This window comes from Pempheris klunzingeri, chromosome 11 (assembly GCF_042242105.1).
Source record: "Pempheris klunzingeri isolate RE-2024b chromosome 11, fPemKlu1.hap1, whole genome shotgun sequence".
NCBI lineage: Eukaryota > Metazoa > Chordata > Actinopteri > Acropomatiformes > Pempheridae > Pempheris > Pempheris klunzingeri.
Window position 1 is genome coordinate 18,260,709 of NC_092022.1, and position 25,698 is coordinate 18,286,406.

General features: G+C 43.0%; 1 protein-coding gene across 4 annotated transcripts in view; it reads right to left on the reverse strand.

Annotated features, from left to right (window-relative positions):
* The window catches only part of LOC139209402 (ankyrin repeat and SAM domain-containing protein 1A), a 62,399-nt gene that overhangs the window by 5,277 nt on the left and 31,424 nt on the right, over positions 1–25,698 (reverse strand). For 3 of the 4 annotated variants that reach the window (XM_070839097.1, XM_070839098.1, XM_070839095.1), the window contains 11 exons: positions 15,465–15,534; positions 11,909–12,024; positions 4,427–4,525; positions 3,520–3,666; positions 2,942–3,049; positions 2,517–2,687; positions 2,267–2,404; positions 2,103–2,174; positions 1,901–1,987; positions 1,295–1,432; positions 22–204 (listed from right to left, as the gene is read on the reverse strand). In XM_070839097.1, the coding sequence (XP_070695198.1) occupies positions 22–204; positions 1,295–1,432; positions 1,901–1,987; positions 2,103–2,174; positions 2,267–2,404; positions 2,517–2,687; positions 2,942–3,049; positions 3,520–3,666; positions 4,427–4,525; positions 11,909–12,024; positions 15,465–15,534 (1,329 nt within the window). The remainder of the gene's footprint in view (positions 1–21; positions 205–1,294; positions 1,433–1,900; positions 1,988–2,102; positions 2,175–2,266; positions 2,405–2,516; positions 2,688–2,941; positions 3,050–3,519; positions 3,667–4,426; positions 4,526–11,908; positions 12,025–15,464; positions 15,535–25,698) is intronic. The other variant, XM_070839096.1, reaches the window with a different exon arrangement.

The following is a 25,698-nucleotide window of genomic DNA, read 5'->3' on the forward strand; positions in this document are numbered from 1 at the left end:
TAGTCTATAAGTCCAACTCACCGCCGACTTGCGTACACTCCCTCTCGGTTTGGGTACAGGTCGGCTGGACTTGGTCTCGATGACCTCTGAACCGGGTCCCACTGGGGGGTTGTGGTGCTGTTTGGTCCTCTGGGCCTGCAGAGCCAGCTGATAGGCAACCTCAAACGCCTGGCCCAGTGTCAGTATGATCTCATAGGTCAGGTTCTACACAGAACAGGAGAAAGAAGAGGAGCAGGCAGCACTATTAAGTATTCTGAGCTTCGTGTCTACCGGCTCAGAGAACAACAATATACTCAGTTTGCAACGAGACAGAAAAACATATCAGAATCATGTTTTTTTCCCCCTAAAACTTCTTCAAAACAAAGTTGCGTAACAAGGAGTAGTGGCAGTAATCTCTGGAGCATTTTGCAGCAGCAAGCAGCTCCCCACATCACCTGAACTGGATATATCCGCTGTAGCTTAGTATTAAAGCTGCTGATACACTCTATTGTTATACCCTGACAGCTTCCAAATATGAACAAGCAGCTCATACTAAAGACAGAGGATTCAAGCTTCACACTACATGCCTTAGGACACAGAACTCTGAAAACATCTGCATATCGTTTCGATGAAGAAACTGCCCCGAGACAAATACTTTGTCTGTTGCCTTAAAGCCCTGATGTGCCTCTTGTCCTCTGCACCAGAAAGACGTGAGACATCATCTCTGTGTTCCCTTTTTGTGTGGTGAAGTTGGTGTCTGGCAGAGGCAGATAGCAACAATATGGTCAAAACTGCCTAAAGTAACTGATCACATGTCACGCCTGCTGTGGCTTTTGATGGTCATCAGTCTGCTTTAGCACTTACTGCCCCGTAATGGACATCACAGAGCTCAGGGAACCACAGCTACCCAGAGGAAATGGAGCTTTATTAGGCTGACTTTGGTCTGGAATGACCCTGGGTGCATTATGAGGCAGATTAGCAGGATAATCATCAGATCTCAGGGGAGACGGAGCAAGTAATGGAGGGCTAGTTATCATGGCCGGAGTATCAACCCCAACTGAGGTGTGACACCTTGAGGAGACAGGGCAGTCTAGAGATAACAGCGCTGACAGCGCAGGCTGTCACATCTATTCAGTGTAAGTGCTGTAGATGATGCCCGAGGAATTCAAATTTATTACGGACAGTTTTCAAAAGTATCAGTAGAAACTCTGCTTCTTGTGTTTTTGCCTTGTTCATGTAAAAAAAAAAAAAAATCACATAATTTAATCTCAGACAGATAATCCTGCGGGACGGGGCCGTGAGGATCTTTCCTTACCACGTCTATTGTGCTGAACACGTGGCAGTAGTGGTGGCTGGTCTGCAGGTCCTTAGTGATGTAGGCAAATGTGCACAAGTCCTCCGGGTCCTGGGCTGCACACGAAATATTACGGATCTCATGCTCTGCGATGATGTTCTGCACCAAGAAGACAAGCAGCATAAGACTCAGTAGCGGGACTATAAAGACTATAAATAAAGTGTTGAGTTTCTATTTGGCATCATCACAACACAAGAAGAGTATCAACCTATGTAATACAGAGTATTGCATTACAATAGACAGCCTGTAAAAATTAGACTTTAAGGCATGAATTGCTTTTCATAGTCATACATAAAGTGCAGCCATACAAAGTACCACTGGGCTGAGCTTCCAAGGCAACCTTTCAATGTCTTTTTTTATTAACGTCGAATAAATGTCAATATGAGCAAACTTGCTCCCTGCCAAGAACAAAGCAGACATAAACTTGCACGGATTAAATTTACAGTCAGAGAAAAGAAGCAGCAGTGGGTTCAATTTAATGTGTAAAATGAATCCAAAGACACGCAGGGTTAAAATGGGGTTAAAGCTTTACGTTGAGCGAGGCCGTGTGTGCATGCAGGAGCGAACCTTATTGGCTGCATCAATAAACTTCACACCCTTGTAGGTGATTGAGAGGACGATGGTGGGGACTTTTCTCATTTGCTCTGTCGACCTCTGGAGGAAAAAAGAACATAGTCAGAGTGAATATTAAGGTGATTTAGTGTTCACTCATAGTATGCGATTATGTCCCGTTTGTCCCCTGAGATGGGCGAAGAAACTTGTAGCGTACCCGCATTTTGGCACAGGCATCCTGCGTGGACTCAGTACCCCGTAGATCCTTAATAAGCATGGAACCGAGGTACTACAAGGGAACGGGAGAGACAGAAGCTCAGTGTTGGTGCATATGTTTAAAAAAAACTGCATCATGTAGGAACGGGAAAGGCGTAAACATACACTGGCTTCATAGGCGCAGGACTCAAAGATGAGTTTCTCAGGTTGATGATGCCAGTTCTGGACTGGGGCGTACGGTGCTGCCAGACTGGGCGGCCGCAGGGTCAGACGTTGCTCTCGATGGCGTTCTTCGAACCGCTCCTGGAAAACAGAATTACTGTAAGACTGGCAGAGACCAGACATAACACGACATCATATAAAGATACTGGAAGAGACAACGTACTGCTGAAATGAGGTGTAAACTTAAACATACGTGCGATCTATGTCGTTCACTGCGATATCTTTGCGTAACGTCATAGTCGGTATCTGCCACTTTTTTCCTCCCTGGCTCGCCCACTGGCAGCAGAGGGTCCATTGATTGTCCTGTGTAAGATTCCATCTGACTGAGGGGGGACGAGGTTTGAGATCCAGGCAGGTCTTGGCACTGGAGAGACAAAGTCAGACGGAGTTACTTTTCCCATCAGGAACGTTAACGGTGATTGTCCCGCTTCTGTCACAAAAACCCGCCTTGCAAAATTTGCAGACTAAAAACAAATCAGAGATTGAAACTAACAGTGCCAGATATGAGTGGAGGGAACCCCTCCTTACTACACGGGCCATTTCAAAGTGTGGGAAAAGAAAACTGCAAACGAGTCTAAACTTAGAAAGTTGTTGATGAAACAGTGGAGGAGTCCTCACCCTGATTTGAGACAGACGGGGAGGCTTGACCGGAGGTTCTTCATAGGGCCTCTCCGCTAAGGAAGCAATGATGCGTTTCCTGTGGCCAAGTAGGGAAATCTTTAGCACCTGCAGGAAAGAGGACATTATTTGGTGAACATGTGGGGCAGCACTGGAGGAAGCAGAAGTGCTAGAAAGTTGGAGGCATACCAAAGAACACCAGACACTGCTACTTAACCTGTCATAACAACTTTCACTTAGGTCTTTGAGTGTCTGACCTTAAATGAGAACCTAAATGTTTTTTGTCTCTCAAAGGGGAGGTAATCACTTCTTCTTAAACTGTGACTATCTTAAATATCACTGATATTTTTTTCAGACTTTACACCTACAACTAACTGAAGCATTGGAAACTCCTTCCCCAATATTCAAGACCCAAGTTTTGTGTATTCACCTTCAAAGTTTTAGTTTCCTGCCTCCCCAAACTGACACTGGAGTAAATGGTCAAACTTGTCCCTTATCCTGAATGTTCTTGAACACACTGGAAAACTAATTTCACCCTCCGATACTCCTCATAGTCTGTAGACGTCACTGTGACTCACATTGACAATCTCCAGTTCCCACAGGTTTTTGACACAGTCTAGAGAGCGGTACCCGCTGGCCAGGAAGTTGTGCAAGTACTCGTGCAGACCCAGATTCTCCAGCCAAGAGGAGAGGGAGCTGCTGCCGTCACAGCCAAGCGCTTTCACCTGTAGGAGAAGACTTAGTCATTCGCTGATGCTTTGAGAGCTTCGGGATCACGTCTGGGCCTATATTTGGCCTCTCTGACTTTTTGAAGGAACTTGCTAAAATCACCCCATGCGTGCATTCATACCTGACTCCAAGGAGGTAACAGACTATAGGTTATAATTATACTACTGTACAGGCGAAAGAGGCAGCCAGATCTTTTACTTACTCTAAAATTGTTAATAGTGATGTAACAATGTGTAGAAGCATTCTGTTGTTTGCTGAGTCTAAGAGTATATTATTATGTACTGTTAGATAGTTTAATCCCACCTAGGGGTTTGGGCTCCCTCCAAAAAAGGTCACAAGATAAATCCGAAGGGTTGTGAGATGATTTACGAGAGAAGAAAATATGAAAAAACAAAGCCCTGCCATATACATACATACAAATTTTGAACTTTTACTTCACTTTTTTGTGAAATATAGTTCTTTGGATCTCTCTTTGGGCCAAACACTTATTCAGATTAAACCATTTGAAAAGTTTAGAGGTAAACTGACTTTTTGGTGGATTTGTTTAACAACTAATATACATCAGAAATGTGACACATGGTCCAAACTATCTGAATATATTTAAGTGATACTTGGGTGACCTTTCCACCACTACACTACTGTCTTGATATTGAGGGGATATTAGCACCTTGTGATGTAACATCAGATGCAATGCAAGACATTGAATCAGGTCATACTATGATGAGAATAGTATAGCAGTCATCAATGATTTGTCACCTTGGGTAACGAACGCGCTGCGTGCAGGATCTTCTTTCTGTGGCTCGGATCTGTGATCCCAATCTCCCTCAGGTCCTGGTCCTCCATTACATTGCTCCCCTGCAGAGCAAAACACAAAAAAGAGAACAGAAAACAAATCATGTGATGAGTTTCAGGCAAAATATGTTGCTTTATAATGTATAATGGCATATGAATACTAAACTCAATCTAGATCCCCCACAAGAAGAGCCGATGCTGCAGGGTTAGTATTGATTACAAGTAATGCTACCATTGCAGAAAAAAGGTCAATCACTCTTGAGTGATATCTTCAAACTCCTCCCTAGGACCGAACCTACTGACTCTGGTAAGGGGGCACGTCAATAACCCCTTAAATGAGATGTAAGTGTGTGGGGGAGGGGACTGACGGGGATGTGTATGAATGATGGTCAAACCCCATCTTTTGTTACACACAGTATCACCTTTGGGACCATGTGGCAGATAATGGATAATGGAGAAGGGAGCGATAAATCAATGTCAGAACTGCAGAGTGGTCAGCAATATGAGATGGAGGGGTAGAACAGCATCGATAGTTGACTTTAACTCAGAGCTGCGGGGAGGAAAAAAATAAATAAATCAAAACACCCTGAAGTGTGAAAGGCAAACCTCTATTTCTACACCAAACGCTGTTCATTAGCAGTGTTAGCTGATCTAAGCTAAGTTTTTACAAAGCCTTGCTGCTCAGTTGGCCGGGACAAAGTCAGTAAAACTTCCACGTCCACCTTACAGGCTGTGAAACAGTGAGCCGTGAATGCTGGCTGTGTTATTTCTACAGACGGGGTCAGCAGCTAAACCTCATGCGTTTAAGTATCATGATGCTCCGTGGGAGCTGCTGCCTCAGGAACAAAATGTGACGGCTCAGAGCACATGTGGCTGACTCTTCAATATGAACCTCAAGCTGATCCTATGGCGCTTACCTCTGCACACACACAGACACGCAGAGCAGTAAAGGGGTAGGGGGAGAAGCGGTCTGTAGGTCAAACCTGACAGCCTGTTTTTCATGCAGATGCTGTAGATGCAAACAAGGGGTGGAAAGGATGAGCAAAGTGGAGGAGCGAGACTGTCAGTAGGAGTAAAAACTGCAGAGTAATCTGTGTAATGCTGCCTGTAGAATCATAATGTCCATCACAGTCCTGCTAAGTAAGCCAGTGACATACAGTTTTACAATGATACAATATTCACACTGCATAAGTATGTAATATGAGCAGTTTGGTTAGGAGTTTGCTTCAGTCCATCTATAGGAAACTAAGAAAGACAAACAGACAAAGTAGGAGACAGAAAGTTATGAGCAAAATGATAGCATGACCTCTCCAGGTAAGGTATGTCCATCCTAGCTACGGTGAAACGCCATACGACTGGTTCAAGCTCATATTGAGCACAAGGCGTTATGACGCAACTCTTTTGCTTTCTTAATACCTCTCCACTAAACCGACAACTGAAAGCCCATTATCTCTGAGCAGCAACACGCTGATCGCTGCCTCTACAGCTGAGGATTGAAACTATTTGGGGAGCTGGATGGATAATAGCGCTTTCACACTGCATGGATCATTGCATTACTGTCTCACTGGAGATTAACTGATAAATGGCTCTGCAGGGAGAAGCCTGAACAGACTGAATCTACAGTCTTTGCTCACATTTCCTGGGTCGTTTTCTGCACTTTTTTACTGTGAAGTAGATGTGTTTTAATGCAACCACTTTGTTGCTTATGTGGTACAGTTTACCTGTGCAGAGGGCCTGCTTTCTGCCTTGTTGCACCCAAAGTTGTCTGTTTATTGAACGTTATAGAATTTTAAGATGCACTTTGTGATGTCCGTCGCTGAGGTAAGCACAGGAAACACCACTTCTATTTTATATATTTATTGTGGCTCAAACCGGGACCTGAGAGCGAAATTTCGTACCATCTCATGTGTAAATGTGTGCTGGTATGACAATAAAGTTCCTTGAATCCTTATTGGGCCACGTGGGTTTGGTAGAAGCTGATATTAGTGCTGAAAGCAGGAGTCCTTTCATCAATCAACCAGTGACTAGTCGCTTCACAAACAATCAATCACCGACAATCTTAAAAACTGACAAACTGCTTAAGACATCTGCAAACATGCAGATGCAAAACATTTTCTAACTGCTAGCTAAACATTTTTTGGTTTTGTACTGAAGGTCAGACAAAACAGTTTTAAGAGAAGTTCTGGTTTTCCCTTTTTCAGGATTTTCGGACATTTTATACACTGCTGATTAATCACTTAATCAAAAATAATCAACTAAACAGTGTTTAGTTGCAGCCCTAACTCACATAGCGGGACCAGTCAATGTTGGAAGTTGAGCTGATCTGTGTGAATTTGTAGGATTTGTCTGAATTGGCATTAGAGCAGAAAAGATTAGTCGACTAAGCCTTGATTACTTGATCGACAGGAAATAATCCTTTCAGTCATTTTTTCAGCAAAAACATCCAAAATGCTTTCAGTTTCTGTAATGTGAGGATTTGCTTCTTTTCTTAACATATATACACACTAACATATATGATAGTGAATATGAGCTCTGGAAAAAACTAGAATGATCAATTCATTAAACAATTGAGAGAATACCTGACAGATTAATTGATAATAAAATTGTTTTGTTGTTGTTGATTGTTACTGCAGCTGTAATCCACATTTGCTATCTGAGCCAAACTTTACTGAGTGCTAAGGGCTTTGAGTTTGAGGTGCTTGACAGGGATTATCTAGTCTCTGAAAGGTAGCCGAGCAGATGAATCCCCTATTTCCCGTAACATGAATATTATATTCACCTCCGCTATATCTTGATAAGCCATTTATCCCCACACAAAGTCTCTAAAAACAAACAGTGTGACTTAAGAGACATGTTGGTGACAACTCTGGGGTGAAACGTCTCACTAATGTGGTTCCACTTTTTCCTCACCAGAGACTCAGCTCTCCAAAAGTGAGAATACATTAGTTGAGAGAATGCTTACCTCGGCACAACATGGGTGTAAAGAATAAATATAGATTACTGTAAGCCAGGAGGGTTTGTGTCTGTGCTCGTGTGGTCCATCCATCTCTGCCTTCCCCCTGTCCTCTCATTAAAATGCTGCTCTCTCCTCGGCCTATCCAGAGAACAGCCACAGCGGTCCCTCTGGTTTAAAAGTACTCTGAATTCAGGCCAGGGGCTCGAGGACACGGATCGCTCACTGCGACCGTCTAAAAGGCAGCTAACCAGCAGCACTGAAAATCATAGTTTGTCCTCCTAAACAAGCTGTCTTAAGACAACATGAGCCTGTGAAAAAAGGCTCAGTGTTTTGTATTCCATCTAGCTCCTGCACAAATGTTTTTCAAATGAGAGAATGAACAATATGTCCCCACCGTTACCTCAGCACAAAAATCAATTAATCCATACCCAATCCTTTAGCTTATAATGCATGAAGCCATTGCTGACTTTCCAATTTGTCTGCAGGCCTTGGTGGCATTGACTGTTTCTAACATAGCCCTTATTTCATGGCAGAAAATGATGAGGACAGAAAAAAGGCAGAATTATAAGAAAGGTCACAAAGTTGGATTGATGTTGCGTGTTCAGAATTTTCTCTCATCTTTGTACGACTTTTAGATTAGCTCTTTCTTAAGCTCTGTCTTAAGAAGTCATTGCTTCTAATATCAACGAGTCACCTCCACTAACTCGAAACGTAAAGCAAATTCGTTCTTCTCTCGCTGGCTCCATTAATGCTGGCTTCAAACAAAGTGATGTGCCTGCAGAAGTGCATCAGCGATACATTTGCCTAAAACACAAACTAACTTTGGCTCTGCTCTGTTGGTTGACCCTGTCACAGCTGATGGTACAGCCACCACAAGAAGAGCTAAGAGAAAAAGGAGCGGTTTCGTTTCGACAAGCATTACTTGTCGGTGCCAGCGAAGGCTGGCGAGCACGATGGCCACGCGGAGCCTGTTTCATCGGGACGTTTGCTCCATGAGTCGATAAAAAGCATCTAATTGGTTTCAAAAGAGGCTTGCCTCCGCTTCGGTGCTTGAACACAATACAATCACTGCTGTTATTGATCCACTTCTAGAGTGAGCCTGCAGACTAGACAGAGATCACAGCAGACTGACTGGGAGAGTAAACACTGTTTAATTAGTGATCTCACTGTACAATGGACACGCCGTTACTCAAACACTGTTTTTCAGTGCCTGCCATAAGCAATGGAAGATTAAATTATACCTACAGATGATTTTAAAGAGCCTGGTTGATTTCTGCTGCTTGATTTTGATAAACTTTGGCGATAAAAAAACATGTCTTCTTGTCTTCTATAGAGGAGATATCACGGCAGTATCCCACTCTTAATTAGATTGCAGTCAGCCATGATTTTTTAGCAATGTGTGTATCTGTAACATGTGTTTACATGTTTGTGTGCAATATAATGCACTGGATCTGTCTGGAAATTGTGAGAATGGGTTTGTTCCATACATCCATACAGACACAGATGTACTGCATGGATACGAGTTTAGCTCAGGACACACAGAAAGAAACAAAATTAACTTCAGTAAATAGTCTGTGTGTTACATTTTGTAAAACAAATCTAATAGTTATTGATTCATTTGAAACAACTTATTAATGCAGCAATGTATTTCCGAATTCTTTCTTTCTTTATGTTTGTATTGAAATTTGCGCCTCCTGGCAACTAATGAAATAATACAAATATAAATATCAGTGTGGTAACAAAGCCAAAATTAAAACTGCCTGTTTCTGTTCTATTGCAGTAATGCACAAGAGCCCATTAAACACAATTAGAAAAGTATAGCAATGACAAGGTGACTCAGAGGGTAGCTCTCATTTCCAAATGAGACCAAATTGTCATTCCTCAAAAAGGTCAACATTTACTGAGGGAGGTACATGCTGTTTAAAAGGTTACAGCTTTTTAGTTTTTTCCTAAATCCTCCAGCGATTTCAGGCTGCCAGGTGGTCTGTAAGCCGTGTTTAAAGATAGAAAATTTGCCAGCTCTTAGCTTTGAAAAAAAAAGGGGACTCAGGGTTGAGGAAGGAGAGTGTGAAAGACTAAAAAAGACAGCGGGGAGATTAAACCTTGAGAGTAACTTCAGAGGCTTCGACACACAATTAAAAGTAGGTGTGGATGACAGCAACTGAGAAGGAAGGAGAAGACAGATAAATGGAGGAATGCTCTGTTCTCAGGTTATGTAACGCAGACTACAGATTATTCATGCATATATCACAGAATACTGAAATAAGTCGAACACAGCTGGCTTCTACAGCTATAGGATAAGTCCATGTTACATAAGAGCACGAAACTATCACATTTATTTTGGTGTTCATGAGTATATTTCTAGCTTTGCAATGCTGTCCATAACGATGAAATTAGTGAAGATGGTATTTTGGTCCCTGCACACCAATGAGGTAAGGGAAAATGTGCTCAGTGGAGACCAAGATGTCTTCATTTACAATACTTACAAGTCGTATTACCATACCTTCAGTAACAGAAGCCACAATCAACACTGATAATCATTTGGAAAGACATAAAACGGGCTGTAGTGCTGTTACCTGGGGCACTTTTAACTCAGGCAGACGGGGTAGACAAAAAATGGAGACACCACAGAAAAGGACTGTAAGGAACTTATAACTAGTGAGATCTGTGACAGAAAAGTGGCTCGTTATAGGCCGCACAGTGTTTTTGTTACTGTATGTATGATAAACTGTACTTTATTAATTTCACTGTGGGTTGGGTTCAGCTTGTAAATGCTGTTATTATGATTCTAGAGTTAGTTGCCATATATTTAATTATTTCTCAGCCTGTGCAGTCTGTAGAGATTTTAACAGTAGTTTCACCCCAGGCAAACATTTTATCTTTCCAGGCAGATGGAAAATATCTGTCAGATCACAGAAATACCTTTGAAGATACAACCTGCTGCTGCATAACAGGTAAAAAAAAAGGATTTCTGTGCAGGTAACACTATGTGACCGAATCAAAGATAATACACGGAGTGCTGAGGTCACAAATGTAGCTACAGTTGACATTGTGCGTTGGGAATAAAAGTGACACTGTCAGCTGCACAAGCTATTCATTAAACTGAATGCCATTATAAACGACCACAGATTTGTCTGCTGGCTGAACATGTGATGTCTGGCTTCTAGGAGCACTGGCCATTAAAAAAAAGAAAGGAAGACATCTCTACTGTCAGTGTGCACAGGCAATTAGTCTCCATTCCTGTTTACACACGCAAAGTCCCTTCACATACTGTATGGATGCCTCAAGAAGGGTCTCGGTTCAGGAACAAAAGGTGGACCAGCTTCAGTATTCATTTCAGTACCGAGTTGATTATTGCAGCTTTCTTCTACCACCTTTTCTTTTCTATGCTTTGAATCAAACATACAGCCCGACAAAAGCCTGAAATGTTCCAGCATATGTATGATGAAAAGTTAGAATGGATAATCCATTTTGATGCGTTCAGATTTGCTAATTTTGTCTCAAAACTCTGGAAGAGCAAAACGACCATTCAACTTGTATTTACTCTGGTTTCATAGTAAATGTTTTTGTCATTAGTGATTTATGGCTTACGTGAGCTTATGGTACAGACAAGGTGTATGATGAGCCTGACGGAGGAGGGAAGAGTTTTCATCTTCACACATTAGAAAGCCGTCTCATTTCCAACATGCCCACTGGCTCAGCCTACCAGCTGGGTCCCTCATTCTCTCCTCCATCAGTCCTCATTACTGACAAAAGCAACAGGGCCAACTCAAAGTGGCGTTGCACACTGTGGGCTCTATAAACTTGTCAGCTTGGCATCAGCATCCCATTGCTCAGTGAGACGCGCGTCCAGTCTAGCCCGGACATCAGCTGCTTCTCAGGCAGCCGGCCCACTGACTGTAAGCGAGACGCTGTCTGGGAGACTGAGAGTGCAAAATAAACCTGATTCAACACACAACCAGGTATAGAGATGTCAAAGGTGCAGTAAAATAAATATTTGACAGCACAGATCAAACTGAATGTTGTCTAGAGGAATGGATGTGTACATTTACCAAACATCGAAGGAGCCTGTCGCAAGAACGGGAGGAAAGGTCTTGGAATCAAATAGTGAATATGGCGAGTTTTATAAAGCATGTGATGTAATGTGTGGTGTTGAATTATATGCTGAATCCACCCAGAATAAACACTTTCTATAAGAAAATTTTACAGTTGCTGGAAAACAAGTCAGACTCCCACTCGAGTGGGAGGTGTTGTTGCAGGATTTCAGCTAATTAGACTTCAGACGAAGCTAATGGGATCATCTCACTGCTAATGGAGGGCGGCATCAACTGGATTAATGTACAAAGACACAAACTGGAGTTCAGTAGGAGGAAGCGAGAAGAGAAAAAGGATCAGGAAAGTGAGGAAAGACATGACAAAAGTAAGAGGATCTCACAGTCAAGAGCATTTAGGCCAATTTGAGTATCATATAAAAGAAGTGAGGGTCTCACCATGTAGTGCAGGTCGTCGAAACCATTCAGGAGTAGTTTGCTCTCGTACTGCGGCAGCCCCACGTGCTCCAGCCAGTCTCCCACAGACTGGTCCAGCAGCCGGCCTGCAGCACCTGCTGACAGGGGAAAGCGTTTCAGGAGGGAGAAACCTTTCAGCCGGTAGCAGCGGCACTCTGAGGATGAGACGTGGCATTGCCACATCATTCTCGGCCAGCAGAGCCGAGTGCACCAGCAGCAGGAAGCTGGGGAAGACAGTGTTCTCTGTGGACAGGGCGTCAGCTCCCGCAGGGCAGCGGGGGCCGAACCACAGTCACCCAAGATGGATTAAAGTACCCCTGCTCTCAGGGGTGAAGGTGATATATAAAAAGGGATATGAGCCGGTGTACTACCAGCTGATATCCACAGTATTCATAGCTATGAGTCAGCCAGGAAGATGCCAAAAACACATTAACAATCAGCAAAATGCTGCCTCACTTAACTGCTGCAAAAGGAACAAAACAGTTCATATCCAGCTTGGAAAAAAGTCATGTCCCATGTCAGGAAGAGGCATTTTCTGTCCAAAAATAGAAGCTTACAGCTGATTTAAGCTGATTTAATTAAGCTCCAGTTTCATAATGAAGAAAAACTCACGAGGGTCAGAGAGGGGAGCAGCTGTTCACAACAAGAGGGGATTTTTCCAGTAAAAGTGTGTTTCAGACTTGTGGAAACTTCTTTGGAAACTTCAAGAAGCAGGAGACACTTAATTCCCAAACAGGCTCATCTCTGATTTACAGAGTCCAGACAGGAATCTACGTAACAACATGACAGTATTCACATGGAAAGTGGCAGGACAGGCAGAAACCTGTCATGCGACTGTCATGAGCTGAGATTGATTGAGAAAAAAAAAAAAAATAACACTGGCGGCTGTCAGCAGCCTGAGCCGAGAGGAGACTAACCTGGACAGATGATTGGCTCTACTCGTTTGAATACATAATGGGTATGTTTGAACACAATTTCAAAGCAAACGAACCCACATTCTCTAAAGTGAGAATCAGTCACTACACATCTGATATAGTTATCTTTAACTCTTAATTTCATAAATGCTTCTCAACCACGGTTAAAAGTTTTAATTTTTCTGCTTATAGGAAACAGTTACATATCAGTTTCATACATTTGGTTTACCTTGTGCAGGACCTCATGTAAAGAAAGCTGACAAATTATAATAATGAACAGATACCATAACTTTAAAATGAATTAAAGTGTAAAATACATATTCTAAAGCTGTTTTTCCCTTGTCAGTGCTCTCATCATCTATTCAATCTGGTACAAAACCAGTCCTGTTTTAGAGGCAATTCCCACGTCATAAATCCCATTTTGGTCACTCCACAAGCTCGGAAATGTGTCAAGGGAAAAAAAAATCCAATCAAGGATCCAATCAAATACTTCAAGGCGCACTTTAGTGACAGCTGGCCCCTGAAATGAACTCCTCAGCAGGCAAGGGAGGGTTAAAACGGTCTCTCCTCAGTTTGGCACAGTGTGAGATCCTAGCAGCAGCAGCAGCCACTTCTACAAAAAAACAATGTAGTCCTTCTCCAGGCTGAGGAGCGGACCACCTAATCCTACAGATGCCGAGGTGGCGTCCTTCTATTGTCCTGGCTGTTCACAATTCTGCTGCCTGCAATTCCTCTCTCCTCACTCTCTCTCTCTCTCTCTCCCCTCTTTGCATGTGCTTCCCCACTCCTCCCTCCCTCTCTCCCTCCCTCCCACCCTCGCTCTCCCTCTGAAACACTGCAGGTGGCTGCTCTTTGTCAGTGCAAGCTACCGTTTCAGCTACAGCCCTCCCACCCCTCATTACTTCCATTTGCTCTTGAGTTTCTGCAGCGCCTGTATATCACCCTTTACTTTTCTCACGCTCGTTAAGTTTCTGACGCCTTCCTCCACCATCTCTTCCACTCTGATGTAGAAGTCAATCAGTAGAGAGGAGAAAAGTACAAGAGACTGCAGGCACAGAGCCAATCAGCTGGAGACATCACTGCTCCCCAGTCAACACCGAGAGGAGGCAAACGCTGGACTGAATCAGAGAGGGGAAAAAGCGATGCGGCTCCTCACATCTCCAGCGAGTCCCTTGATGGCCTCCTGACAGCAGCTTCATTGAGACAGGGCTGTGGGCATGGCGGCTATAAGATTGAGGCTCACATATACAGAGGAGTGGAATTAGACTTAAAGCATGTTCAGACCAGACAGCCAACGATGGGGCGCTAACTACTTTACTGCAGTGGTCTCAGCTTTCCTCAAGTCTACAAAGCAAAATGAGCTCATCCCCTGACATGCATGCTGTTTAATATTTAAACAGCTTACTCCATTGCAGGGCATAACAAACAAGAGGGCTACAATATTAAGACAGACAAGTCAACTTTCTGCAGTAGCACAGTAGATCTGCTGCATTGCTTAGATACACTGAAGTGTGGCTCAGGCAAATTGGACACTTTAGGCGAAGGTTGAATAATGTGAAGGCTGAAGGGAAGGAGTCGATTGTTCAGGTCTGCTGCTACAGTCCCCGGGCACCATCCATCAACCCTGACGACAGGCTTTTGAAAAGCCTAAAGAATAACAGCAGAGCAGGTACAGAATCCTTAACTCTGAGACATTACGTTACAGAGTGAAAAGCTAGATGTAATAATGTCTCTCAGGCACTTTGGTCTTAAAAATAAAAATCCATGTGGTACCTTCCAAGGTAGAGACCAGTGCTTGGTGTGGACTGGACCCTCAAAGGTTCAAAGGTAAGCTGGTTTGTGTCACACATGAGAAGTAAGGACAAGAGAAATGAATCCAGTGGGTCTACTTTCTATTCTTCCAATTGCAGGATGAGAAAGCGCCAAAAAGCCTCTTCTTACCTCTCTCTGCAGCTGCTGACGTCTATTTCTCCTCTGTTCTATTAAAAATAGACCAGCTGTCTACCTGCATTATACTTTTATACCCAATTGTTGTTAACTGAATCGCAACTTGTTTTTCGGGGGCCTTCCTCATTGTGTATCACAGGAACCTGTTTGATTTCCCTCGAGGGCGCTGGTGCAGATCAAATAACGTGGAGGATGATTACAAAGCAAATCCAGGCAGGTGCGATGTGGAGCACAAAACATGAGGTTTGGGTCCACACCGAGACAACATCTGTCAAAGATGTTCCCATGGCGATAAACCCATGTGCATCACTCACTTATAAAGGCTGATTAAAGGTTTTGAGGAAATATAGGCAAAGAAATGCATTGTAAATCTGCCCACTCAAATTCCCCACCTACTGCCAAATGGGTAATTTAAGGTTTTTACATTCAAGCCTGGAGGAATTACAGTAAGATTCACAAGACATTAATAATGCAGCAGTGGTGAAATTTATTACAGAGGTGAGGAAAAACAGATGCAAGTGAGCGCAAAGAGTTAGAGAAGAAAAATTACCCTGCTTTCCCTCTAAAACTTTCAGTTATCAATAATTTCAGAATTTGAAATAACACACCCAATTTCTAGGTGTTGAACCGTAATTAACGTTTAACTGCATGAAAAGGCAATAATGGTCATACTGTACCTGGTGTAGCATATTGCTGGTCTCTGGAAAAATCGATGCCGGCACCAATCAGTGTCATGATCTTCTCGATCTGAGGGAAGGAACAGAGGAGAGAGAGATAAGAACTTGGAGGAGCCATCGTAGCTCAGCCTCCACCTCTCACCAGCAAAAATACAGAGATGCCCCCATGCCTTCAGCAATAAACCACCAAACGCTACAGTCACCCTGCAAAAGCAAATGACAGCGTTAAGGGCCCCGTTAGAGACACAAAAACCAGTCATAGTGGCTTTATGAAGGCACTTTGTGAAAATTTTGTGAAAATTTTGAAGGGCATCTTATCCAACCGCACCATGGTTGACTGCCTTTATATCTCATTTATGGCCACACCATTACAGCCATTTCTGTTGGCTCTTGACTGCAGATAGCAGCGCTTCAATCTGCTGCCTGCAGCCAAAACACTGCTGATTAACACAGACATTTCTGTCTCACAATTTGATGTAAATGATCACAAAGCAAAGATTTTTTCAGGGCAATCAAACCAGGAGAAGAAGATCCCGAAACAATGTCAGATGATCCATGCTTTTTATGCATTTCGCTGGGGAAATACTTTCGAGCAAACTATCTTCATCATAGCGTTAGCTCCAACAACGGGTATAGCCGTAACATATTGCTTAAAGGCAACTGATGCTCTTAATATAAAGCACAGAGGGGTTAAAATATACAGTGAGTTTGAGAAGAAAGAGAAATAACTAAAACTGAAGAGAAGCCCAGATTCCCATGTTTTCTTGTAATCATTTCATGCGTCTCTACAGAATGCATGCAAACATTACAAAGGTGCTGACTCCAAGCATAGTCACTGATAACCATGTGTTATACACACGTGGAAATACACAATCAGAATACTGTAATTTCTTTTAAATGCATTCACAAGAGCAGTGAAGCAGCAGACGGCCGTGGAGCTGCAATATCACACGCATCACAGCAAAGAAATGTGGCTCCCCCTTTCAATCAATCCAGAATATGCACTGGGAGCTCAGAAAATGAGAAGGTAGAGGCTGACAGTGCTGCTGTCACCGCCTGTCAGGTACTGTCACTCCAACTCTAGCCATCTTTATTGTGTCTTTTTGGGAATATTTTATCTGAGTGAAAGAGATTGTCTTGCCACTGGCTACAGAGTCCTGGCTGCTGCTGCTCTAAAAGCCCCCAGACAGGTTATATGTCCCCATTAGTATAATTATATCAGGCAATAAAGTACAATCAGGAGAACAAATTCTACATCTGTTCGGTTCTCATCATCCATCAATCTGCACTTGGATGTTTAGTAGTGAAATGGTACTTAATTGGAAGAGAAATGTCGGCCAGAGGGGCAGAAGCAGAAATCTAACCTTGGAGAATGATGCATCTGTTTAATGGTGCTGTTGGATAGTTAATAGTACATTGAAGCTTCTAGACTGGCTTAGAAGAGTAAATGAATAATCACTGTGATTATATCATTCCAAAAGTGTTCATGAAACCTGAAAGGATCCCATCTACCTCTACAAAGCATGCCCCAGAGAGAGAGACAAGCCCCAAAAGGACCCGGAGATATTTATATGAAGATGGATGTCTTACGCCGTCACAGGAATTAGATCTTCCTTGTTTTGTGGTGGAAGAAGTCATCAGTTTCTGCTAAGAGAAAATTCAGGGTTTTGTATTGCCTTCCTTCCGTGCACCTACCCACAGTGCACCAGGTACTCTATAGCAAAGAGTTTTTATCATCCTGCTTTATACAAAGATTCCCTACACAGTTAGTACAGAAAAAAAATAAACTTACTGCACATAAAATACAATTTGAAATGGAAAATTGTTCATGTCTAGTGCATAAGAAATGCGCTTTTAAAGATGAAGAATCAGTGGGGCTAAGGAGATCCGTCAGCCATCAGATAACCTGACGACCGCACTCTGCGCTGCACTATGTAGCACAATACATCTTCTCTGCTATTTCCATGTTCAGCATTAATCCTGAGGACCACAGAGGAAAAAAACCCTCGTATCTAGGGACCAAGGAAAGGAGAGGTGTGAGACAAAGGGTAGAGGGAGGATCACATTATTTTAGTTATCCATCTGCTCATTGTAACACCTTCATACTGTTGAGTAGAATACCACATATTGACCAGATGGTAGATTAGTCACACAAGCTCAACAAATAACCTCCATCTATCAACACCAAATGTCTCCTACATCAGGCCTTTAAAAACAGGAGTGGTGCTGGTGACTTGGCAGTGTTTCTCCTACCTGAGACGCAGATGAGTCAGCAAAAATAGAGTGTGGTGAGAATTAACCAAAACAGTAAAGTTATGGACCATGCAGTCACCTTGTTTTCACATGATAATTTGATTTTGTTATTTTAGCCGCTTTAAGAATTCCTCTTTTACAATACTGACAATACAGGCAATATAAAAAGCATGAATAATACGATGTGTCTCTTATCTTACTGCACTGAGGCAGCTGACATTTCTCTGGCAGAGATGTGAAAGACAAAACATCCAACCGCATCTTCATTGGCTACTGCAAGTGTGTTCAGCTATACATCGCCGTTCACAACTTTGAATTGGTTACGGAGTCTCAACGTGTCGTGTTTATGTTGCCCTCATAATATCCTAAATTATTAGGTGTCAGCAAGGCAAAGCCATTAAGAAACCTGCTGAACACTGGTATTAATCAGGGGCGCAAAATGTAACATCACGCACGCACTGGGCTTCTGCAGCTCCTGTGATAATGAGAAGGGGACAGTGCTCTCGCCTCATAAAGAGGCCGAGGTTTGTACAGACGGGAAGATAATTCTCGTGTCAGTGGAATCACTCCTCAGCAATGAGCAAAAGGGGGACAATGAGGAGCTGTGATCTCAATCTGACATGCAATTCAACTGCTGAGTTATTTCTTAAGCTTGCAAGAGACAGGACATGCCTATGTACAGAGGTTATAATATTTTGTCCCCCCATTGTGGCATCTGCAACAACCTCAGGACACGTCTCTGAGTGCTTCAAGCTGCAATGAAGAGCAAGAAAGAAATGAGAATTGCATTTTAAATCCACTCACACTGCAGGTACACTAAGTGCACCAAGCTTTTCCATTTAAACACAATGCATGTATGCATGTGGATGCAAGAAGGAAAACACATCGCTGCATTCAGTCTTTGTGTATCGGCTTCACTTGTCCGGTATAATGAAAAAGGGAATACTAGCTGGTCCAATGAGATTTAGAAGCAGCTGCCGTGAAAGGCAGGTGTGATATAGCACCAGAGCTGGGTAAATATATCCTTATCAGGGGACAAGGCCCAGTGATTTCCTCAAGGTAAAACACATCCACAACAAGAAAAGGCCTCTGAATTTCATGGTCGAGGGCTAAGAAGCTCGGTGCCATGAGAATTAATAGAGGAGAGAGGAATGGGTTTTTGTGCTGCAGGATCGAATCAATACAGAGACCTGAAACGGAGAGGCATCTATTGTGAGAGGGGCTCACTATGAGCGAGGAGACACAATGAGGGGGGTCAAAAGTCAGCAGCGAGGTGGAGGTCAACAGCTGAAGAGCTAGCAGTGATGAGAGATGGTCAGGGTGAGATTAAAGACACAAGAACCCATTTATCGTGTTTCTCACAGCAGGACTGCTGCTCTAGGATGACTGAGCAGAATAACTTGGCTGCTACTTTACTTTGGTTTGAAAACATAAAATGTTCTCATCTCCAGCCTTGACAATCTTGAACAATATGCAACTAGAGCACAGAGAGAGGAGGGGTGGTGGGAGAGCTAAAGGACGCCTGGCAGAGCTTGTTCAGGGTGAGACAAAAGGCTGCAGCAGAGAGAGTGTGCCCAGACCACTGGCCTCAAATTGGCAAGCTGGCACCAAAACAAGGGTTGGATGAAAGCTATGGACTAGTGAATAGCATCAAGGGGAACACAAGCACACCACCGTCTAAAGCAGGTGCCAACACCTCAATGCCACAGCGGGACAAAGCTCTGTCAGCAGTCCCATCAACGTCCTCTTGAACTAGCCCAATGTTGTGCTTGTGTTTTTAGGAACAATGTCCGTACTGAACAAGTTAAAACTGGAAAAGGTTGAAATCCTTTGTAGATAAGTACAGAAAGGGCACTCCTTCTCTCCAGTGACTAGTCTACAGGAACACTAAGTAGTGGCTGCATGTCTCAACCCCCTGTGGCTCTCCTGTGTTCTCCCCCTGGTGGGGATTAGAGAATAGATTTCCCCTGCTGGCTGCACCGGGCCGTGACACACACCCACAGTTTGGTTTGATCTCAGCAGGTCAAATACATGAGACGTGTCCGTAACAAACAGCAAGACCACTTTTATCCTCACAGAAAATTAAAGTGATGCCAAATCCGCAATGTGTTCGTAAACTTTGCGAAACAAGCAAGCAAAAAAGGAACGAAGAACAACGCAGCATGAACTGTCGGTAGAGTTTAAAATGCTACAGAGGGTTCACTTCTTTCAAGAACACATTCAAAAAGTAGAGGGACAACATGAGGGAGGGGCTTGAGCTTTACCCCATTCTACTGTGCTGTATTAGTAAATAAAGCAACAAGCTTCAATCACTGCATACCAATTGAACAGGCTTTACAAGAAATATAATATCCAAAGAAATGCTAGAAAGCATCAGTTATTTTCCCATTCAATTCATTCATGGCAAGTAGACAGGATTAATGAGCCTCCAGTGGAGCTGCTGCCAGTAAGGGAATCAATACTCACAAAAGCTGGTTTCATAGTGGCTACTGGATCTGTGGAGTGCGAATCGAAAGTTAAAAGTGAAATGGGGCTGAGGATGGCGGCCCTCTCCTTCTGTCTACGTCTTCAGCTCTCTCTCCTCCCATCTGTGAAGCTCAGCTTGCTGGCCCACACAATGTGCCCCCTGGATTGTCATCTTCAGTCTGATCCCAAGGACCAAGACCAACCCGCATTAGCATGCGCTTTACACACCAGCACACACCCCGCACGTAGAGCACAAAACACACACACACACACACCACACACACACTCGGAGCTCCTTAAATGGAGAGATGCACAGGCCAAGACCTCATGCAAGTCAAATCTCCTTGTCTCGAAACCAGAGGCAGTGTATCAAAGGGTGTGTGTGGCTCATGTGTAGAAAAGGAGGGGGTGCAGGAGTAAGACAGATATAGAAAGAAAACAGAAGAGGGTGTGAGAACTAGAATATTTAGCAAACCATATTAGCAGAAGAAAAAGATGTTTTTTTTAAAAGGGGTGTGTGTGTGTGTCCATAAGGGGGTGGGTTTGGTAATGTCCTGGGACCCCTTGCCAAAATGCTGTCACACAGCTCAGTAGAGTATTCCAGAGCAGCCAGTCGTGACCGGCAAGATGGCTGCCACAGCATCTCCGAGAGAGCAACGGCAAAGAAACACCGAAAACACAGATGGAGCAATATGTGCTGGGGAGAGGGCAAAGAGAGCGAGCGAGTGAGCGGAGATGGGTGTTTTCAGCTTTCAGTGGACACTCCCAACATCATTAAAGAGAGTGCAGGCTAGGTTACGCCCAATCAAACTTTAACTACTTTCCCCACACACTCCTCATTTGCCATGCACTTTATATCTGCGGCGTGAATATTTCCATTTCAAGCAAATGCAGGCTTATTCTCTGAAAGGAAAGGGAGAAGAAAAGATTCAGGGGCTTCTTTTGCTTCGGCACGGAACTCCCAGGCATCCCAATCACTATTCAAGTGAGAAGAAATAGGCTTCCGAGTTCATTAACATTAACTATGGCTCCTAAATTGGACAAAGGAAATTGCCTTTCAAAAGTTATATTGGCTTTAGGAATCCTAACAGGCTGCCAGCCAAGGCTTCTAATAAACATCTCATCACTGTCAACTGAATCAGAAATACCTAATCTCATTAGGGAAATGCTGGCAAAAAGGTGCTAAATCATGCAATCATTGCCATTAGGGGAAGGTAGAGCTACCACCTGCAGTGAGGCTTACATTTTGTACACTGGGTTTGTACATTATGAATTCATTCTAGCTGCCATGCGTGAATGTGAGATCTCTTTGGTCTATCCGACAGGCTGCTCCACACACAAATGGAGTCTGTACCCATGGTGACGGGCAGCATGACGAGGATGCTGCACATACATGAGATCCATCGGGGGCAGAATTCGTTGTTAGCAAGCTCCTCTAGGGGAGAAACGCTTTTTATTCTGTAGCGACACTACTGACAACCAGAGCACAATCACACATTTTCAAGGTCAGTTTTATCCAAAGCAATTTCATTTTGAGGCCGACAGACTGGAGAGTAAATAAAATAGACTCCCATTGGATGAATGAATAATTAAGGATGAATTGTGATGCTCTTTGCTAGCAGCCTACTTTAGGATTTCAAAGACGATTTTAGGCATTCAGCTGAACTTACAGCTGGCCAGTTCACTCAGTACCACACACTAATATGGTGTGCACAGCAAATGAGGCCATTGCCTGAAGTGTATCTTCTTCTCACTGACAGGATCTTGTCTTCAGTTGGAAGCCAATAATGCAACCTGCTCTCCTGCCACATGGGAGGGCATGCTTGTGCTAGAGGACAATGATATTCTCTGTTCTGTCTCCTCCTCTGCAGCCTTTTTCTTTTACAACCAGATCAATTCTCAAGCTCGCCCTGTGCAGTTCATCCGTGCAGAAGCCCCAGGAGAAGACAACAGAAGAGCTACAGGATTGTTACTGGCTGGGTGCTAAGGGCATCGGGGAAGAGCAGCATTCTCCAGTGACCAAGTAATGTCATGCCTGTCTTAATCCTGTCACGCTCTGAGGCCACATCCTTCAGATCCAGTCTGAGGAGGTGAGGTGTTTGTTAAACGGGATAATTAGACTGTACAGTGCCCTGCCTGTGACCCAAATGTTTGAAGGGGAATTAAAAGATTCAAGCACACAAAATGTTCCCTTTTATTGACCTTATTACCCAACTGGACCACAATGTTCTTGAGAGCAGCGACTACTTTTCTCTAAGTATTTCATTACGACTGTGGATTTTTTTGTTTTTCTTTAGGTTCTGGTAAATTGCCAATGTTAGATGTTAGACTGGTGCACACAAAAATGCCCAACTGGTTTTGAGGTCATTTAGACACACTACAGAGGACTGACATGCTGATTTCCAATCTGTGAAACTAGACCTGCTTAATGTATATCTTGGTCACGATTCTTTAAAAAAAAAAAATCCAAACAAATCAAATCTTGTAAAAAAACAAAAAACATAACTTGTATATTGTAGTTGTTCTGCAGATGCTGATATTGATATAATATTATATCAATCTATTTCATTAATTCCTATCAATCTAATTAATATTCTTTACAGACTTCTTCAACATACATAAACATTTGTTTTTTTAACAGCTGTGACCGAAAAATGTACTGGGCAGGACATTTTACAGATGAACATAAAAGTTGTTACTACTCTCTGGTGGAAAACCAAACACTGTTTCATTGGCATTTCTGTACTTAATTTTCCTGCCATTTAGTGGCGATATATCTGAAATGAGCCTATATCCTTGTCGATTTATCGGTTGTGCTCAAATTGTTACAGTTTCCAGGAATGTCAGAATGATTACACAACAGTTCCTAAAAATTCAAGTCATACTATGGTAGTTTTTTTTGTACTGACCCTCATTACCACGAAGAAGTACTGGAGGTCAGTTTAGTCAAATACTTCATTTTCAGTGAGTGTCCCCTTGGCAGACTTTGACAAAACTATAAACTAAAGTAATGTTGTTGATGCTTGCTTAACGTCTGGAATGCTGAAGCAGATCAAGGCGAAATCCTTCAGTGTGGTGCTCGCAGCTATAAAGTCCCAAAGACAAGGTTACACAAACTGTGCACAAGAATGAGTGAGTCGTGCTGCCAAGGTGCTGCTCTTCCCCTTCAGGCCAGAGAGGTGTTTTGAACTTTGACAAGCCTCTATACAAGGCCTTGAATGCTGGCCCCCCTCCATCCAAGCGTTTCCAGACAGAGCAAACATCAGGTCAATCTGCTGTTTAAAGGCCCTTAAAAGACCTCAACTATAGACATCAGCCTCTCTCAGTGAGCACAGAACTGCAGCAGCATTAAGAGTCCACTTGCACAGTTTATAGCTGCACATAGCTGAAATACACAATACAGTCACACTTTTGCTGTATAGGTGAGTAAAAAAGACCTGAAAAGATCTAACAATAACGTCTAGTGAGGAGACCATCAACATTACATGGCAGTGCTAAATGCTGCAACAGTAACACATAACACATAGCTCAGGTTCCGTCATGTGTTGTGTAGTCCCAAACAGTTCAGACTGGAGTCTTTAAAGCTAGAAAATCTCAGCACAACAGTGTAATAATTGTATCCAGAAGTTATCCGAGCGTTGCAGAGACGTATTGTATTTCATTCAATTTCCCCAAACACAATCAAAACATCCACAAATCAGGCCCGCTCTGCCTGCCTCCTAATAATGGAGAGGCTAGTGAGGTGATCATAGCAGTGGACGACTCTGACCACCTGCATGCAAACCGCGGTGCAAAGCGACCCAGATATCGACCTCAAAGCCGCTATTATCTCCGCTCACCGTGGCTGTTCTGATAGAGTCATGTAAAGGAATACCAGGCAGCAACATGATCTCCTCGGTGTGGAGAGAAAGCATTAGCAGTGCTATCTGAGCCCATGATTGGCTTTATCTGGCATCATAAATACAGCGTGCAAGCCCTCTCTCATGAACTAGCCTGCATTGTGGTACAGCAGCAGCAAAGTGGCAGAATATCCACAATGCAAGGGGAAACTAGTGAGACGCTAGTAGATAACTTATGCTAACACTTAATTGAGAAGCTTGAAGGATATCATTAATCCCACTAACAATAAGAGGATTGGTGTAGGAAGATGGCGAAAGAGCATAAAGAGGAAGCCATGCTAATTGCTCAGGCTCGTATGACTGCATATACCTCTCATTGTTATGCGTCTTCTAATGCTACAGTCTCTGTGATACAAGTGATGTTTCTTGTGTATCTTGTGTCTAGAAAGAAAAAAGGGGGGATTTTTGAGAAATCTTGGAATAATCCTATACTTGTGTTTCTTGTGTGTTGTGTTTCAGATTTTTTTGTAGCCATTGCAACAGAAGGAGACAAGAGCTGTGTGGGACAGAACTGCAGCTTGTATGTTCTCTCTGAATCTCAATTTCCAAATCTCTGCCTCTTGTCTTACTCTCTCAGCTTCTCTGTCGTTTTATCCCCATCTTCTTGTCTCCTCTAATCTCCTCTCTCTGAGGCTCGACTCAACTCTTTATCTACGTACCAGACAAAGCATTAAAGTGCTGAATGGAGGGGTATATCTAGTTATGAATATCCACCATGATAACAAACACAAGGCAGGATTGGGAAAATAAAAACACACTAATCTAAGGTAGTAAAGTAAATTTTGCAATATAAAGAATAATACAGTTTTTGGTAGAACACAAGCAGCAAAAATACATTTCTTAAAAATCCCATATTATACAAAATGAACTTTTTAATGTACTTTTTAATGTTTTTAATGCACTTTTTCCCCCAATATAAACATGTGTACCTACAGAGCAACAAACTCTGAATAAGGACCGTCCTCGCTCTTTTCATGCTGCCCAATCTTTCAGTAACCATGTGTGAAAACGCTCAGTTTAGATTTTGCTCCCCTTATGACTGTTGGTCATGTGATCTCCTAAAAACCTCTTGACTAAACCTCGTTGTCCGCCATTGTTTTTATCCTCACTAACATCAGTTCACGTTAACACGAAGATGTCGAATGCAAAAGCGAAGTGGCAGATTGTTCTGTTTCCCTGAGACGGAGGTTGAAAACAGCTGCAGCAGCCATGCTTGCTATGAGACAAATGATGTGTTTTGAACATTAAACCATGTAAACCTGTTCTAGAAGGGCCTCCAAATATAAGTATGAACTTTAAAATGAGTAGAATATAGAATAGTTGACTATACTAATCTAAACGCTTTCACTATTCACTTTTTCCCATCACAGTCATTTTGTTAGCTGAAGGTTTGTGTCAAAAACAAGGTAGAGCTGAATTGCACAGCATCCCCCTCAGGACAACAGGGTAAACAGCTTTGAGTTTACAGAGCAAGAACAGGGGCTTTGTGGAAGCTCACTACAGTCAACAGAGTTGTTTACAGCTGATACTGAGGTTTTCATGTCATCAGTTTTATGGGCCTTGCGTTTTGCTGTTGCTGTTTACATCAATGTCTGTCCAGACCCAAGACTAGTGTC